This window comes from Pituophis catenifer, unplaced genomic scaffold (genome assembly GCF_029215685.1).
Source record: "Pituophis catenifer annectens isolate HBS135680 unplaced genomic scaffold, rPitCat1.0.hap2 SCAF_3, whole genome shotgun sequence".
NCBI classification, from domain to species: domain Eukaryota; kingdom Metazoa; phylum Chordata; class Lepidosauria; order Squamata; family Colubridae; genus Pituophis; species Pituophis catenifer.
Genome location: NW_027256883.1, coordinates 193099415 through 193118189, shown reverse-complemented (window position 1 = coordinate 193118189; position 18775 = coordinate 193099415). Strand labels below are relative to the sequence as shown.

The 18775-nt window shown below is 37.1% G+C and overlaps 1 protein-coding gene across 1 annotated transcript in view; it reads left to right on the top strand.

The window, feature by feature from the left end:
• PREX1 (phosphatidylinositol-3,4,5-trisphosphate dependent Rac exchange factor 1) overlaps nt 1-18775 on the top strand; it is a 252963-nt gene that overhangs the window by 227617 nt on the left and 6571 nt on the right. Inside the window, exons 27-36 of the mRNA XM_070940036.1 lie at nt 5207-5295; nt 6036-6118; nt 7741-7831; nt 11029-11157; nt 12184-12225; nt 12901-13118; nt 15865-15964; nt 16289-16432; nt 17874-17988; nt 18678-18744. Of these exons, the coding sequence (XP_070796137.1) occupies nt 5207-5295; nt 6036-6118; nt 7741-7831; nt 11029-11157; nt 12184-12225; nt 12901-13118; nt 15865-15964; nt 16289-16432; nt 17874-17988; nt 18678-18744 (1078 nt within the window). The remainder of the gene's footprint in view (nt 1-5206; nt 5296-6035; nt 6119-7740; nt 7832-11028; nt 11158-12183; nt 12226-12900; nt 13119-15864; nt 15965-16288; nt 16433-17873; nt 17989-18677; nt 18745-18775) is intronic.

Below are 18775 nucleotides of genomic sequence, written 5' to 3'. Positions count from 1 at the left end.
CTGATTGCCTAAAATCAACTACTAGAATAATATCGTGTATATTATTATTCAGTATATAAATTTATAGGAACACTATTTCTATAGAATGGAGACTTGAATGTTTTACAGAGCAGCATGGAACATTTGTGGTATGTTTGACCAGTCTGTAATTGTTGATGGTACGGCATGAATTTAAGTGTATCCTTTGCAAAGTCCTCCATAATTAGACATGGTTCATATGTCTGTCACAGGATCAACTTACAGCTTGGTTTCAAGGTTCAGGCAGGTCAGGTAAGGTCAGGAGGAAGAATTTTCCCCCTTTTATCCAGCAAAGTGAAACAGCTGGAAGGAGAGAATCTTATTGTGGGTTTTCCAGAAGTCTTTTAGTCTAAAACTAACCCAGCAGCTGTTGTTTGCAGAAGCAGTGATTTAGTTGTCTTATGTGTACAAACACAATCATCCACAGAAAACACAGACTAATTGAACTTTCAAATAATGATTACGTCAATCACAAGAAGGGCTGTATGACTCAAAATGATAGGCACCAGTCTGAGACAGTTGGAAGTACACAGAATGAACCACAGCCCTGCTGCTCGGGGGAAAAAAAAACCTCACAACCAGAAATGGTAGCAATGGTATTTTGTATTTTACATTTTCTGTGAACAAAGTCTGAGTCATACAAAGCATGAGCAGAGTAGAACAGAAGAAAATGTACTGCTTTGGAAAAAGCTGCCTTCTTAGAGGTTTCTTCATTTTGTAATTCAGAACTCTAGACAAAAAGACATTGTAGGCTTGAAATGTCCTTCTTTCCAGAAGTCCACTTGTTCAGTTTCAGAGGGTTCTTGTTTCATATCTCTGGAATACATTACTACCATCACACAATTCTGCCCTTTTTCTTTTCCTTCTTTTTATGCAACAGTTCAAATAGCTGCTGCCCTGCTTAGGGGGAGAATAAGGGCTGTACTAAATGTATTCATTTAAAACTTTTTCAAACTCAGATTGCACACCTGTATATATATATTATGCCTTGAGATGCTGGAGGAAAGGTGGGATATAAATCTAAATGCCTATGGAGATTCTCAGTTGTCCAAGTCATGGTTGTCCCAAAGGTGCTTTTTCAAGAGGCAACGGGATTTTCTTGTGTTTCTTTGAAGATGTTTTTCTTCTCATCCAAGAAGCTTCTTCAGCTCTGACTGGATGGTGGGGAATGGAAGGATATATAATATATATACATTATTCCACTCCCCACCATCCAATCAGAGCTGAAGAAGCTTCTTGGATGAGAAGAAAAATGTCTTCAAATCTAACAATATATAAAAAAGTTCTACTTTACAATGAGGAGTCTTTTGCAGGTAGAACTATATAGTTGGCGTCTGGGTTGAAACTTTCAAAACAGGACAGCTGCAAAGACTTTTAAGATGTATAGCAATAGCAAGCTTGTGATCAACCAAGTAAAGAAGCTACATAGGACACCTAGTCACAGTTTTCGCTTTCTGCTGCAAGGTGTTGCTTTTCTCTTTAAAGTCTAATAATTCTAAACGTGCAGCTATCCCTGCAAACTAGAATATGTACGTTTTGTGCAAAATTGTATTCCTTGGGTAAAATGTTTCTTCTTTGGGGCAGTGCGTAGCTCACCGTCTTATGATGGGTATAGTAGTGGAAAGGGAAAAGTTGGGGAATGGCAGGAATTGCCATGTTTAACTCCTAACAGGTTTAGCACTCCCTGGGCAGAATCAGTGGGTAGTTTATTGATTGATTTGATTTGATTTACGTTGCCACCCAACTCATATACGTGTCAGTTTGTCTGATAGACCAGACAAGAACCATGACCAGATAATTCTACTTCATTGTAAAGCTTACAATTTTGAAAGTACAATTCTCCCACTATCTCCTTTCTAGTCTAAGAAACTGAGTCTATTGTCCAGTCTCCCATCTGACTGTTCCCTAGGAAGCATCTCCTCACTCCATCTGCCAGGGTCTTTCTCATATACCGTACATATATGACTCTAGGTGACTCACAATAAAAATAGATATTTAAAAAAATTAAATAAAGCATACACCGTATATAAAAAATAAGACCCACAGCAGTTGGAATGATAAAACAATCATTAGCATAGCCAGGAAACAGGCTCTGACGCACATCTGGGGCCCCAGGTTCGGGCACAAGACCAAGTTCTTAGAAGCTTGCAAAGGACCAGCTGGACTATGGTCAGTCTGACATCCAAAGAAATAAAGTTACACAGGATGGATGCCATGGATTTGAGTTTCCTTGGTCAGGAGGCCTTACAGTATAACTCATGCCCTAGTCACTTTTTATTTGTACTAATGCAATTCCCTTTACGTGGAGATTGGTCCAAATGCAGCATGTTTTGTGCAGCTTGCCCATGTTACACTGCTGTTGTGTGAGCTGCACTCACCCCTGGTTTCTTTTAGGGTACCATTCAAGGTGCCGGTTATTATCTTTAAAGCCCTGCGTAGCATAGGCCCAAATTATTTGAAGGACCTCTTCTTCCTGAGGACCTCTATCTATCCCACTAGATCAGGAGTGTCAAACTCGTGTCGTCACGGCGTCGTCACGTGACGTATTGGGACTTTTTTCTCCTTTGCTAAACCGGGCGGGGACAGCATGTGACACATCCGGCCCGCGGGCTGCGAGTTTGACACCCCTGTATTAGAGTGAGTTTGCTCCAGATCTCCTTTGTTAAATGCTATCATCTGGTGGGAACTAGGAAGTGAACCTTTTTCATAGCTGTGGCTCCCACATGGAACAGCCTCTCCCTGAGAAACGAAGGGCCTCTACTCTCCTTGCTTTCCAAAAGACCAGTAACATTTGTCTATTTTCTTAGCTATCAAGTGACGGAGCTGAGCCAAGCATTCTTTTTGTTCCTTAAGAGGGTACTGTTGTAGTGCTATTGGTGACCTAGTGTTTTTGTTGTTTGTATGTTTGTTAGCCACCAAGGGTTGTTTTATATCAGTGTTTGTCAACATCAGCCATTTTAAAAGGTGTGAGTTCCTGGGGAATTCTGGAAGTTGAACTCCATACCTCTTAAAATGGTTAACATTGAGAAACACTGTTTTATATAATATATACAGTTTTATGTTTCAATTTTACTTTACTTTACTTTTATTTAATTTGTATACCACCCTTCTCCCGAAGGACTCAGGGCAGTGAACAGCCAACAATAAAATACATACATACAAAATTTAAAAAACAGAACTAAAATCGAATTAAATAATTTGGCCCAGACAGATTAAAACCCCAATCAATTTTAAAAATAAATGATAATGAAAAAAGGCCACAAGGAGTAAAATAGTACAGTATTTCTTTTTTTGCAAGGACATCCCATGATTGCAGTTTACCACAATAGTTCTTCTTGGCTGAGTAGAATAGCAGTTACAAATTGAGATTGCTTTCACATCTGTTTCATAATTTAGAGGTTCCCAAACATGGTCACTTTTTAAACTTGTTATGAGCATGGCTATGCAGGTGGAGTGAATGTTTCTGCTGGCAAGAGAAATTTTGCTTTCTGTGAGCCAGAGCTAACATAAATGACTCTGAGGTGGAAGCCAAGAGCTGTCAATGTCTGTGGGAGTTTATAGAAAATTTTTAACGTGTTTTGCATCTGCACATTACATGGAGTGGGCCATAGCAATTCAGTGTGAAATGTTATTTCCTTTCCTTTCTAAATTTAAACCATTGATGTCATGAGCTCAAGATTCCTAGTCATAGGAATTAATGGTGTTTATTTCCTCTTAAGAGCTGATCATTGCACAAATAAATGAGCACATTTTAATGCTTTAAATCCCTGGTTTTGGTAGTCTAGGAATATTTTGCAAAACAGCAGCAAACTACCTAACTGGCAGTGTGCCTCCACATTAAAGCTCAATGCAATATGAATATGTGTCAGTACCGATGAGTTTGATTTTATTCATTGTTTTATGGCTCTTAGTTCTGCATCATGATTTGGTTAATGCTTTCTATTACTGAGAATAATCTGTCCTATATTACCGAGATCAAAGCAAATTCCTCAAGGGGACATTACCTTTCAGATTTGGACAGAAATAAAAGTGAAATGAAAAATATACTTGAGACATAAACAGTTAAACATACTTGTTGCAGAACAACTGTTCAAGAATAACTTAAATATATTTTGATAGCTTTCAAATTGGAGAATAATATTTAAAGTTTACAAGAATGAGTAAAGAAGAGAATGTATTGACAAGGGTATATTATTATATCCCTTAATTTCTTGTATACATCTTTGGCTCTTTCTACCTGTATGTTGTATTCTGTTTAGAAATGGGAGAAAGAGATGTTTGGGGGAATGAAACATTATATGTGGAAAGTTATTTTAAAAGAGTTATTCTCTTTTGAAGAATGATTTCTGATTGAGTTATGGGTGCTCCATCATTGAAAGCTTTTGAGAAGAGACTGGACACCACTTGTTTGGAATGGTATAGGGTCTCCTGCTTGAGCAGAAGGTTGGACTAGAAGACCTCCAAGGTCCAGGGGTGAAATCCAGCAGGTTCTGATAGGTTCTGGAGAACCGGTAGTGGAAATTTTGAGCAGTTCGGAGAACCGGTAGCAGAAATTTTGAGTAGTTTGGAGAACTGGTAAATACCACCTCTAGCTGGCCCTAGAGTGGGGTGGGAATGGATATTTTGCAATATCCTTCTCCCAGGAATGGGGATTTTGCAGTATCCTTCCCCTGCCATGCCCACCAAGCCATACCACGCCCACCAAGCCACTCCCACTCCCGCTAGTAAAAAAATTTGGATTTCACCACTGCCAAGGTCCTTTCCAACTCTGTTATTCTGATATTTTTGGAATATATATTACTGAAAAGTAAGTCCCATTGCATATGGCAAGAATTTTCATTCAGATAAACAAGAGATGAATGGCTTTTCATATCATGTTTCATATCATGTTGGTTATATTAATTGGTTCTTATAGGACATGGTTTCTAAAGTTCATGACGAACCATGACAGATTTAATATTGAATCTTTATCATGTTTAGCCATTCTCATCAAGAGTAATGTATTAATTCTGTAATGCATCTTCATCAGTAGAACACAAAAATATGAAAGATGGAAGTTCAATTTAAAAAAAATTACTAAAGGCCAGTCATAATTCTTGGAGATGGATAAAATAGAAATGAATGAGTTCTCTCTATGTTCTCTTATCTCCCCAAGCTATATATTATATCCCTTTGTTTTTCTTTTCAGTGAATGTAACAGCAATAGGGATTCAGTCCTTTCCTATACCAGTGTCCGGAGTAACAGCTCTTACTTAGGCAGTGATGAAATGGGATCAGGTAAGTAAATACTATATAGAAGTTTTCAACAAGGATTAAATGATACACCATCCTAGTATTTTCCAGATGTGTACAATAATAACTTCAGTCATTCCTGGTTAGCAGATTCAATAGTAAACAAAAGTAAAGAATTAAAGAAATGTAATTAATGTAGGCTGCCAAGGAAATGCTCTGTCGGCATATTAGCACATTTAGGGCTCATACTGAGGATCTACTGCTTGCTATAATTTTTATGTATTTTATTTCTCAAAATGACATGAACAATGCCATCAGTTTCAAGGAATCTTGCCACTTCAGTTTGGCACATATTATTTATCCAGAGCTTGTGAAAAGGAGTTTCAGCAGCCTTATTAATTATAGGTGCTTCAACTAATTGCAGGATATCTGATGAAGTCTCCTTATTGTAGCTCACATAATTTGTTCCAAAAACATTTTTAGAAATGGGGCAAAAAATTATGTTCCCAATAAATGCAATTGTTTTTTTGCTTTTCAGTAAATGAATCTAATAGACTTGCTTTGTAAGGAAAAGATCACGTCTAAGAATTCAGGGGAAGCTGAGGAATTCATCAAAAGCTAGAAATTGGATAGGTAGATGGAAATATGAAGGGAAATGAACAAGGAGTGGAAAAAAGTATAGAGGATGAAAGAGAAAGAAAAAATGTGAGCAAATTTAAAGATCAGTGTGTGTTTGTGAAGTTCAGCATGCGAATAAAGATCAAAGTTTATTTATTTCATCTTAGGTGATGAACTTCCCAGTGATATGAGAATACCGTCAGACAAACAAGACAAGCTTCATGGCTGCCTTGAGCATCTTTTTAACCAGGTAAAGAGATTTTACCTTTTTATGGTTGTACAATGAATGTTATGGAGATTGTATTGGCAGATTCTGAAGGAGGGTTAGATTAGATATTCTGTCATTCAAGGCACCAAGCATTATTTAATGCAGCATATGGCTTCTAATACTAGTTGTCACTCCTTTGGAATTTCATAGTCCTGGCATGAAAACACTATTTTTTCCTAATGTTTGCCTTCAGGAAAAAACTTCCTTTAATTTATGTATCTAATAACTACGGCAACCTTAATCAACATTTTAAAGTCAGTTAAACCAGCCATCTTTCACTTGCTAATTTCTGCCAACCATTGTTTGTTTGTTTGTTTATCAACTGTATTTGCCTTCTTATGATTCAGGTGAGAATTCTAGGGAAGTAAGATCTAAGCTAAAAAGTTATCAGCCAATAATTAAATAGGATACTAGACCAGGGCTGTCAAACTCCTGGCCCGTCGGATGCGTCCCGTGCTGATCATGCCCAGTTTAGCGAAGGAGAAAAAAGTTCCGATACGTCACGTGACACCACCGTGATGACATGAGTTTGACACCCCTGTACTAGACTGACTCTTCCTAGAACTCTCTCTCTATATATATTTATATAAATACTCCAGAAGTGATGAAAAGTTCAGACAGATAGATAGATAGATAGATAGATAGATAGATATAGATATATTATATTATCCTGCCTTTATCATTTTTAAAAAGAACTCAAGGCAGCAAACAAACCTAAATACTCCTTCCTCCTCCCATTTCCCCCACAACAACAATCTTGTGAGGTAAGTTGAGCTGAGAGTGAGTGACTGACCCAAAGTCACATAGTCTGCTTTCATGCCTAAGCCAGGACTAGAATTCACAGTCTCCCAGTTTCTAGCCTGGATGTGCCTTGTTGGAGTATTTGCAGAAATTGAACTGTAAAATTGGATTCCTCCTATGCAAGTCAATTTTGTACTCAGTTACTAATATCTCACGTGTAATGTAATATTAATGCATGATTGATTGTTGTTGTTGTTTTACTAAATTGAATGATGTTAGAATGTTTAACATTTAAACCTTTACTTTAGATTTTAACTGAAATAGTAATAATTTATTCTCTATTAGTAATTAATAAAGTTATTGATTGATTAGAGAAGTCTATTTTATTATACTTCATTTTGATTTTTTTAATAGCATAGTTGGCTATTTTGGGGTTTCTTAGGAAAGAAAATAGAATATAAGCATTGAATAATCACATCTTCTAATTTAGATTTTAAAAATGTAATCATGTAGGACATGCAGCAAATTTCATCTCTCTCTAAATTAATAGTTCTTGGCTTGCTTTTTGGGGGTATACATAGACAGTTAATAAGTATTAGTTTCTACTAATACTTCACATCCTATTGCTGTCCCAGTCTTCATTAATAATAGCTTTGCTGGAAGCAATATTCCTGCTACTGTTTTCTCATTTTCAGACCAGAAACTCAGTACTTTTAATCTGCTCCAGGTTGCTTTTCAATAAAAGTACAATAGATAAAATGTAATTACTAGAGGGATTTTTTTTTTTTTTTTTTGCAAATAGGATTTTCTCTTCAAAAAGGCCAGAAGAATATTAAAGACTGAGTAAATGTGCTTCTTTGCAGGTGGATGCTATCAATGTCCTTCTCAAAGGACCAGTAATAAGTAAAGCTTTTGAAGAAACCAAACATTTCCCAATAGATCACACTTTGCAAGGTAATCTTGCCTGGCTCAGGAAAATTGGTGTTTCTTAAATAGCATGATATAATTTCTCCATTCCCTGTCAATTGTTAAAAGACAGATAATTTCTCTGATGTCTAGTCTGTCTGTCTGGTTATCTCTCTCTCTCTCTTCCTCTCCTCCTATATATTAATTTGACTCAATCATTTTCAGAGCTATCTGTATTATGTCCATGCTGGGAAAGCGGGGGCAACACAACAGTCATTCCTCAGTTGAGCTTGCTGTTTACAAATGGCAAATTGCAGTGTGCATTTATTTATTTGGTTTTGCTTCAGAGGTTGCTTTTCAGAAACATTGCCTCATCCTCCTGAATGATCAAACTAGTGATGATGTGAATGTTATTCCCCATCACCACCACCATTTCTTCACAGCCAGTGGTAGGGCCTAGCTGAAAAATGCTAAGCAGAGTCCGGTCTGGTTAGCATTTGGATGGGGATTTATAATTTTAAACCTATTTTATTGTACAGTGTACCAGCAAAGCAATGATTAGTTCAAACTTTGATTTTTTAAATAATAATAATAATAATAATGAAATACCAAGAAGGTGAAGGCAATATTAAGAGGAGAATGTATAAACCAGATGAGCATGTTTAAAAAAAATATCACACAAAAGGAAACTAAACTTTAGCCAGAAATTAACAGTATACTAGCCAATTATAGGAGAACTGAATAAGTCAATATTTATACACAACTGGAAAGTAAAATGAGAGAGTTACATGGTTTGAAGACTGACAAAATCTCCTCTCAAATTAATTATGCTAAGCAAAGATATTACAAAGACAATAATAACAATTCTACAATGCTGGCAAATAAACTAAAAAAAAAAGTTAAGAAAAAAAACAGCACCGTTAAAGACAGCAGTGGCCGAATAATGACTAAAACTGAAGTTATAAGCAAATAATTCAATTTTCTTTTCACTAACTATATTCCTCCGATAATCCATATCTACTAGAAAATTATTTTTAAATGGATTAGCATTCCCAGAACGAGCTCCAGACGCCATAGAACATATAGAATACCTTTCTCTACATCAGAAATCTACGAAGTCTTTAAAAAAATTAAAAATAAAAAAAACTTCAGGTCCTGATGGAATATCAGGGGATTTTACAAATGATTTAAAGAGGTCTTAATATCGGAATGTCTACTTTTATCTTGTATGAGATACTACCATAATAATACCAAACTTAACAGGAAAAAACTTACCAGAGTTTTTAAACTTACCACAAAAAAACTTACCAGAGTTTTTAAAACACCCCAAGTTGATTCTAATTCTTAAACTGGGTAAAAACCCTCAAAAGTGAAAGGGCATCTTACCAACCCATTTTACTTCTTAATAAAGTCTATAAGCTCTATACTAAAGTATTAGCTAATTGTTTAAAAGTGTTATAAGTAAAATGATTCATATACATCATTCCAAGTTTATTCCATATTGAAATATATCTATCTACCCCATCAGGAAATTATTTAATATTGTACAAATTAGTAAAATTAACAAATCTTCAATAGCTTTAAGTTCATTAGATAGATTTAAACAGTTGGTTCTTGTGTAGTAAATGGTGTCTGTCCTACCAAAAGTTTTATATTAGAAAGTAGTTTTATTGCATGATCATCAGAAACCAAAGAGACATTTTTTGGACAACCTCTCCAATATTTGGAAAAGTAATTGGAAGTTCAGTCCATGGTAACTCTGGTTTGGGCTTTGTCTGCTGGGAGGATGGTAATGGTTTGATCCTTCTTCAGGTTTTTGAAGACTGCTGTCCTCTGCATTAAGTTGGTTCTGCTTTTGTGTTCTTGTGATCTGACCAAAACTCAAGCTTAAAAATAAGGAACTTGTTTAATTTTGGCAAGTAAAATAATAATTGTTCAGTATAGATAATGTAATCTATGTTGAGCAATTGAGTATGTCTAGATCAGGGGTGTCAAACTCAATTTCATTGAGGGCTGCATCAGAGTTGTGTTTGACCAGGGGGGGCCGGGATGGGTATGGCTAAGGCATGGCCAGCTCAACGTCACTCGTGTCAGGGGCGCCTGTGGTGGCCCAAGTGCTCTGCCAGCAAAAACGGGCTCTCAAGGTCTGTTTTTGGCTACAATGGCCCCCTGCAACACTGCCAGCAAAAACAGAGCTTGAGAGGGATGCACACAACCCTCCTGAGCTCCATTTTTGGTGGTAGAGGCACCTGTGGGCCAGTCCTTCACTGTTTCCAAGGCAGCCACGTGGGCCAGATCTAAGCACCCCACGGGCCGGATCTGGCCCAGGACCTTGAGTTTGACACCCCTGGTCTAGATAATATAATGATCTATGTAATGATTCATAGCATAGCATAGCATAGCATAGCATAGCATAGCATAGCATAGCATAGCATAGCATAGCATAGCATAGCATAGCATAGCATAGCATAGCATAGCATAGCATAGCATAGCATAGCATAGCATAGCATAGCAACTTCATTGTCACTTTAAATGTACACTAATCAGCATACATTAAAATGAAATTTTGCTGCATTCAGCTCTCAAAAGATAACCATTATACATATACCCACATATACATACATATATGACACAGAGAAACATCATAGTCTAGTTTGGAAGTATACATATACATGGTGGGGAAAAAAAGAATCCTGCGAGTTTACAAGACAGATGGCATAAGGAACAAAGCTGTTATGGAATCTAATAGTCCTGCATTGGATACTTTGAAACCTCCTCCCAGAGGTTTTTAGACAGACCATGAAGTGGGTGGGTGTATAGATAATATAACAACAAAGATTATTCTAGAAGGCCTCTGCAGTAGGTATATTAGAAAAAATTACAAAGTTAAAATAATGAAATATCAGAGGCATTCAAATTTGGATAGATTTTATAGTTTATCTCAATAGCAATAGAGTTTAATATGGTAATATATATCATAAATTTGTGTGTGTACAGACCCTGTCTCTTTTCTGTTTTTTTTTTAGTATTTTCTATATTTTTCCCTATGTATCTTGGATTTATGCTATTTAATTACTTGATAATATTTATTAAGTTCAATAAAATATTATCAAAACTGATGAGTGTTATTTTCTTTACAAAGAAATAAGCTTAGCAGAGATAGGCACAGGATGTAATTGGCTGCTGTTCTGAACCACTTTGGTATTGTATTATTGTCAGAACTGAAATATTTTCTTGTTCTGCAGAATTTAAGCAGAAAGAAGAAACCACTATTCGGAGCAGGAACAAGATTCAGATCAGCATACAGGAAGATCCCTGGAACCTCCCACTTCGCATTAAAAATCTTGTTGATACCATTCAGAAATATGTGGAAGGTTTGTGAATGGAAAGCTGGAAAAAAGCGGTTAAAATTTCCATATTATAAAGAAAGTAGTAGAGAAAGGTTGGGATTGGAAGGAGTTGAGTAACTGAATAAATAATGGAAAATTGCTGTTAAGATCTTCGTAACTAGAATATGAAGGTAGATTGAATCTTAGGAACAGAAAACATAGGAAGTTGCCATAATCTATTTCAATATTATTTCTTATTCAGTTGGCATGGGAATTAATTTTAGCATTTTTTTTTTTTTTTATAGAAACTTTATTGAGGTTTTTTACAAACAAAACAGAAATAAGAAAAAAAAATAGAAAAAAAAAAGAAAAACAAAACATTCAAACAAAGACATAAAACATATAAGTATTTTGTTTGTTTGTTATTCACTTATGTCTAAGCCTAGTACAAAACTACAGTTCAAACTACAGTTCTTTAGACTTAAAGAGAGCATACTCAATGAGTATGTGACTAATAGAAGTCTAAAACTAGGTTTCCCTGCTCCTCGTGCAACACCTGCTCTACCTGAAAACGCCTGGAATTAAATATTCATATTCATTAGTATTTGCTAATTCCAGAAATGGATTCTACCACAGAGCTGTGGCCCTTTCATCTGTAAATTTTATGGATTCTGGTGGTATCAGAGTCTTTGCAGTCTCTAGACATTACTAGTTTATGGTTTCCAGGACTTTCATTATGGGTTTGACTCAGGGGTGGGTTCTACTTACCTTTACTACCAGTTTGCAGCGGGAGTGAACGCGCTTCTGCGCATGTGCAGATCACCCATGATGACATCATGGCAGGTGGGCGGAGCCTCCTGCCAGTTTTACTACTGGTTCTATAGAACCGGACAGAACCGGGAGCAACCCACCACTGGTTTGAGTATAGAGTACAGTTTATCTATATTTGATTACAGTGTTCTCTTTCCAACTGTGCTTCAGCTCCAGCATCTATCAATAAGATACTGAGCATGCCTTGTCATTTCAGTTAAGGAAGATATGATTAAATGCTACTTTATTTTTCTTTTCTAGATGGAAAGAATCAGCTCCTGTTGGCTTTGTTGAAATGCACAGGTAAGGCAGCTTTTTGCTTGCTCCTGACTTGTCTTCTGTTGCAGAGAACTTTTCCCAAGCTTCCGTTCATCCTTCTTGCTAGGAGACTCTATATCGCCTATGAATTCAATTCCTTGTCATCTCCCTCATGGCCTGTGGTCTAAGCAGCTCCTTGATGCCCATTGCAGCGGACCACCTGAACAGCGTTAAGAGACAGACATGCAGTTTGAGGAATATTTTCCATTTCAGGGATTAACCGGTGGTTCTCAACCTCAATCCGATGATCCATGAAGGCTTGAAGAAATGTTATGATTTAAATCTTGAGTTGAGTCTTGGAGGGGGGGCACGGCCGTGATCCGTGGCCACAAAAGTTATTTAAAAGGGGTCTGTGGTGGAAAAAAAGATTGAGAACCACTGTATTAAACCATTATTTTCAGAATTAGTGATAAATGTGGACACCTCTATACATCCTAATCGTCTTGGTGGTCTTGTGAAAAAAACTGTGTTCCTCTGGGGTGATGAGGGGGGAATAAACACTCGGGGGGCAGGTGAGCATCTTTCCCTAAATATCATCAGTGTCATATGAGCTGCCCTGAATAAGAAAAGCCAGAACCACTCTTGAGGCATGAATCCCAACCACACATGCAGTAGCCCTAGCCTACTGATCCCAATTCTTGTCTCTCTTTCCTCTTCCAGATACAGAACTGCAAGTGAGACGAGATGTAATTTTCTGCCAGGCCCTGGTAGCAGCCGTTTGCACATTTTCAGAGCAGTTATTGGGAGCACTCAACTATCGATACAATAACAACGGAGAGTATGAAGAAAGCAGTCGGGAAGCCAGTAAAAAATGGCTGGAGCAGATAGCAGCCACAGGAGTGTTGCTCAACTACCAGTCTTTGCTGTCTCCCAGTGTGGTAAGGCTAGAATACCATTTCCTCAAACACAGAAAACCAAAATAAGGAACCAGGCAGTTCTTTCATTACTCATCTTCTGACCTAAATATATTTGCAAAGGCTGGGGGAAATAAAACTGCTTTTGTTTGCAGTGTGGTAGCATTTGCATTTCAAACCCCATTCACACTTTCCCAGCCTGGTTTCTGGTGTAGCTGGGATATACGTGCAAAATCTCAACCTAGTGAGTGTGACCCATTGCGTGGTAGCACCCTTTCAGCCTTGGTGAACCATGCAGCCAAACTTTTCCTACATGGCAACGTGCCACTGTTCTGAGTAATGGTCCCAATCAAGTCAGGATTCTGAGGCTGTAGCTTTTCTCAAAAATCCATTTTATTGGGTACATCCTACATACGTTCATATGTGAATCCAACTCTAAATATTTCCTGCATTTTCAGTATAATAAAATAAATAGATATCACTTACCTCCCTAGTGTCACTGGTCACATTGACCAACCAAGTAGATCGCAGGCTACTCAGATACTCTTTCTGGCCGTTACGAGCTCTCATTGAGATGACCTTGATTCCCACGGGCCTCATTGCTGTTATGTCTGGCACCTGGCAGGAAATTATCCCATACCCCATAGTTCCCCCTCCCCCCATATTTATGGTGAGTAAGAAATGAAGTAAAAAGGATATGGCTTCAGCTAAAGTCGTTTTGAGAGTTGACACAGCATAGGACAGGGGTGTCAAACTTGATTTCATTTTTTTTTTTTTAATTTGATTTATATGCCGCCCTTCTCTGGAGACTCAGGGTGGCTTACAATGCGTTAAGCAATAGCCTTCATTCTTTTGTATATTTTATACAAAGTCAGCTTATTGCCCTCACAAACTGGGTCCTCATTTCACCTACCTTAGAAAGGATGGAAGGCTGAGTCAACCTTGAGCCTTGGAGAGGTTCGAACCAGCAGAAATTGCAGGCAGCTGTGTTAATAACAGGGTGCACTAAACCACTGTACTATCAAGGCTCTTTTCATTGAGGGCTGCATCAGGGTTGTGTTTGACCCTGGGGGGGCATGGCCAGGGTGGGTGTGGCCAGCTTGACGTCACTCCTGTTGGGGGCACCTGTGGTGGCCTGAGTGCTCTGCACCTCCCTCCCTAGCTCCATTTTCACTGGCAGAGGGTTGCAGGAGGCCATGGCAGCTGAAAACGGAGCTCGGGACCCTGTTTTTGCTGGCAGAAGCACCGTGGGCCAGTCCTTCGCTGTTACCAGGGCGGCCCTGTGGGCCAGATCTAAGTACCCCGTGGGTCAGATACCCCGGGCCTTGAGTTTGATACTTCTGACGTAAGAGAAGCTACTTTGGGCAATAATGTGAAGAGATCTAAGGAGTCTAGCTATGTACATATTATCTTAATACATATAAGAAGACAGAAACTGGCCTTGTTTGTTGTGGAAGGCACTCTCTGACAGCGTCACATTTATTCTATCTATCTATTTATTTATTTATTTATTTATTTATTTATTTATTTATTCTTTTAATAATTAAGAAAAAAATAATGAAGTGCAGTTCATTGCTTGAGAGCATGCTTTGCATGCAAGAATAAAATCTGTCAGGTAAGATATTTCTGATTGCTACTAGCATTCATTGCAGACAATACTGAATAAGCAGACCAACATTTTAATTCATCAAATAGTACAACAAATTCATCTATTCAATCTTTTCTGTCCCTTTAAATGACAAGCTGTACCTCGCCATATTCTGTGTTCTGCATAACTATATTACATGTGCAAGAATTTTATCTCCTTGGCTTCTCGTAAAGGACAAGATAAAAGCAAGAAAAGTACTGTAATAGCAACATTTATTGCTATCTTTTTTTAACATTAGCTACATATTAGTGCTACAAAGAGTATTAGCTGTAAATGATAACTAATTGTGCGAAGTGTTGAAGTATTCTGTCCTCTGCTGGTGAGAAACTGTATCTTGGCATTGCACTGAATGTATTTGAAACATGAACCAAATACATATACTGTATAGCAGCAATTTTCTTGAACGGAAAGTTCAAGTTCTTGCTGCTCACAAATTTTTAATATATCTTACGAAAACCCATATGAGAAAGATATGAGATGTGATGGACAATGTGTGTTAAAGATATGAGACATATGGTGGACAATGGTAGAGATGCAAGCTCACATAAAAAAAAAAACACCAGTAAATTTCAGGGAATGAAGAATTTAGATATGGTTTTAATCACAGTCACAACCAGCCTTTGATTCCTGGTTTGGGGAAGGCATCTATTCTCCTTTTTATAATTCCAGTTCTTATGAAGAGAATGTTTTGTGTACTTATGACTACAATAAAACTCTGGATTTCAATCATAAGTTACTACAGTCCTAAATTGAGGCACTGTGTGATCAGACTCAATTTTATGATCATTTTTACGATGATTGTTAAACAAAACATATGGTTGTTAAGTGAACCACATGGTTGTTAAGGTAATTCAGTGTATTCACTGGACATTTTTTTGCTATTTTCTGCCAGAAAACAGCAGAAGTAGTAAATTGTGGTCATGTGAGCATTGGAGGCTGTAAGCATTTGAAATGTGATCACATAACTGCTGCACATCTGCAGTCATAACTTTAAGGGGCAGGCATAAATAGCTTCTTTTTTTTTTAGTGCATTTAGTGACTGGTCATAAATCAAGAACTACCTGAATCTGTCCCTTCTTGCAATCTATTCATCTATTTCTATCCTATTTCTTCCTCCCTTAGAAAGAAGAGCGAATCATGCTGGAAGACATCCAGGCCACCCTTTCAGAGCTGGATAAGGTTGCCTTTTATTTCAAGCAACTGGATGAGTGTTTTGTAGCAAGTAAGTTCAGTCACTAGATCCATGGACTCCCTTGAATTTTTCCTGTGACTCTGTATTTGTTCGAACAGTAAAATAATGCCCTCTATTGTCTAAGTTCACAGAGACTGGAATCTCAATGGAAGCTGCAAAAACCTCTTCTAAGACGTACCTTTTGCAACTCTTAATTCAACAGGTTGCACATCCCTGATTAAGAGCAATGTCATCCCCCACCCCCAAAGACAAAAATCTATGAGTGGGTTTCATTCCTGCAGTTTCCTCATGTCAGTTATCTTGTGTTGCTGTTTCCCCCGCATTTTGTGATGTCTTTTTCCTTGATTCCTCCAGATACTCATGTCTTTTATCACGTGGAGGGAAATCGGCAAGTTTTGAAAGTGACCTTATTCTTGGATAGTTATTACTTTTCTAAACTACCTACCCGGTTTCAGAATGGAGGAAGTCTGAAACTGCACGCAGTGCTCTTTACAAAAGGTACAAGAGAAATCTTTTTCATTCTTTCATTCATTTATTTATCTTGAGCTCCTCACACAGTCGAAATGAAGGTCAAGTTAATGGATGTTACATAGACAAATAATTTCACATTTTTAAGCCAAATCAAGGCAGATAGAAAGTAGATACTAAGAAAGTATTTTCTACAGATTTAATGGAATGAATGATTGGATCATTGGACCTGCTGTTGAAAGTTTAAATAATGATTGTAGACTCATTTTTAATCGTATAGGAGCAATATTTGCAATCTGCACAATGGACATAATTTCAACAATTATTTGGAACCTCTTGAATAGGCAGGATAATTTTTTGCAGCCATTTTTAGTTTTAAATTCTCAGAATGCTCTCACCAATTTATACACACAGCAGTTTTTCCTTAAACCCTCACAATTGACTATAAAAAAAATTGGGTACAACCAGGCTGGTGATCCCATAATATTGTTATCATGACATATATATGTATATATCTTCAGAGGAGCAAAAAGGAGGGGGTCTACGACAACTTGCCATGGCCAACTCTTCATGACCAACTCACTGCAGCCAACTTGCCACAGGATGAGAGTTTCCACTAAAAAAAAGTGGAATAGAATCATTAAAGAAAGGATGCCAAAGGAGGGGAAAATGAAATGTGAATAATAGAAATTAAAATAACTTTTTAACAATTTTAAATAATTAGATTGAATTGTTGAATTGTCTCGCAGCAAGTTGTCTTGTGGCAGGTTGACCGTGGTGAGTTGGCTGTGGTGAATTGGCCATGATAAGTTGACAATGGCAAGTTGGATGCCGCGAGTTGTCCAATTCTGAGAAAGAGGTGCATTAGTTAGCTTATTTGTTTACTTATTTTCATGTCAGTGTAAGCTAGAAGAGCCTACTTCCACAGGGGCAAGATATATAAGGAAAAGGATGGTAATTTGTTAATAAATTCAGTGTGTTGTTCTTACATTTTTCCAAGACTTCATTTCATCACAAGCACACATAGATTGATCCACAGTGACATCATGTTCATCATGACATCCTCTTGTAAATGATACAAGCTTTGTCATTTGCATTACTTGCATCATGATGTAAAGAACTATACAATTCACATCATCGATGTGTTCAACTATGTATGCTAGGATGTCATGACAAGTATGAAGTCCTTCCCCCCCCCCACACACACAGCATGAGTAAGCATTCTTTTTTTTTTAACCTCACACATCCACTCTTCTTGGCAAGATTAAGCAGAATAAGATAGATTTACAAGATGAGATGGATAAGTGTAGCTCAATAGTGGGATGGGCAGCATACAAATTTAATCAATAAATAGATCCAAGTTTATTCAAAAGGGTTCCCCCCTTCTTATTGTAGAATAATGGTAATAATAGATACAAACATATGATAATTGTTAAAACTTGCTTTAAACTTTTCATTAAAATATTTACAGTCCTTGAAAATCTGGACGGCCAAGTCCTACCAAATGGGTCACCTCAGGAGGAGCTTCAGCATCAAATCAATTCCTATTCTCTTGAGAAGGTGCAACAGTATTATCACAAGCTCAGGTACTATAGCATTAAAAAAATCTGATTGTAAATAGTCTTAGCAACTGAATCAAAATCATTCTTAAAAAGTGCATCCCTTTTTGTTACCCTGGCCCTTGGCAGGTCCATTAGTGAAGATAGGAAGCTTTATTGTACTACTAGAAATTGACTCTTTCAGTTGAATTCATACAAATTGGAATTCTTTTCAAGTTTTATTTTGAATGTTAATAATACATAAGAGAGAAGGCGATCAAAGGATCAATAGGAATTTGCATGGGACTCTCATAATTGTAGAAGAATTGGAATTGGAAATCTGTCTAATTTTTAATTTGTCATTTTTTTTATTTTATTTTTTTTGGACCATATCTAAGTATAGCTAGCCCATGTGTGGCCTGTAGTCCCAAAGGTGCTTTTTCAAGAAGCAACTAGATTTTCTTGTTTTGGTTTTTGGTTTTTTTTTAGATGTTTCACTTCTCATCCAAAAATTAGGTTTTTTTTTTATTATTATTATTCTTGGATGAGAGCAAAATGTCTTCAAAGAAAAACAAGAAAGTCCAGTTGCCTCTTGAAAAAGCACCTTTGGGACAATGACCTGGATGAATGAAAATCTCCATAGACACATGTAGTAATTGTTTCCTTTTGGAAATTAAAATACTTTATAGGAGTGCTTAAAATTACATAATCACAAGCTAATTATTGTTTAATTTCAGGACATTTTACCTGGAACGATCTAACTTGCCTACAGATTCAAACACCACAGCTGTGAAAATTCATCAGGTATATTCAAAATTCAACCTTCTGCCCATGT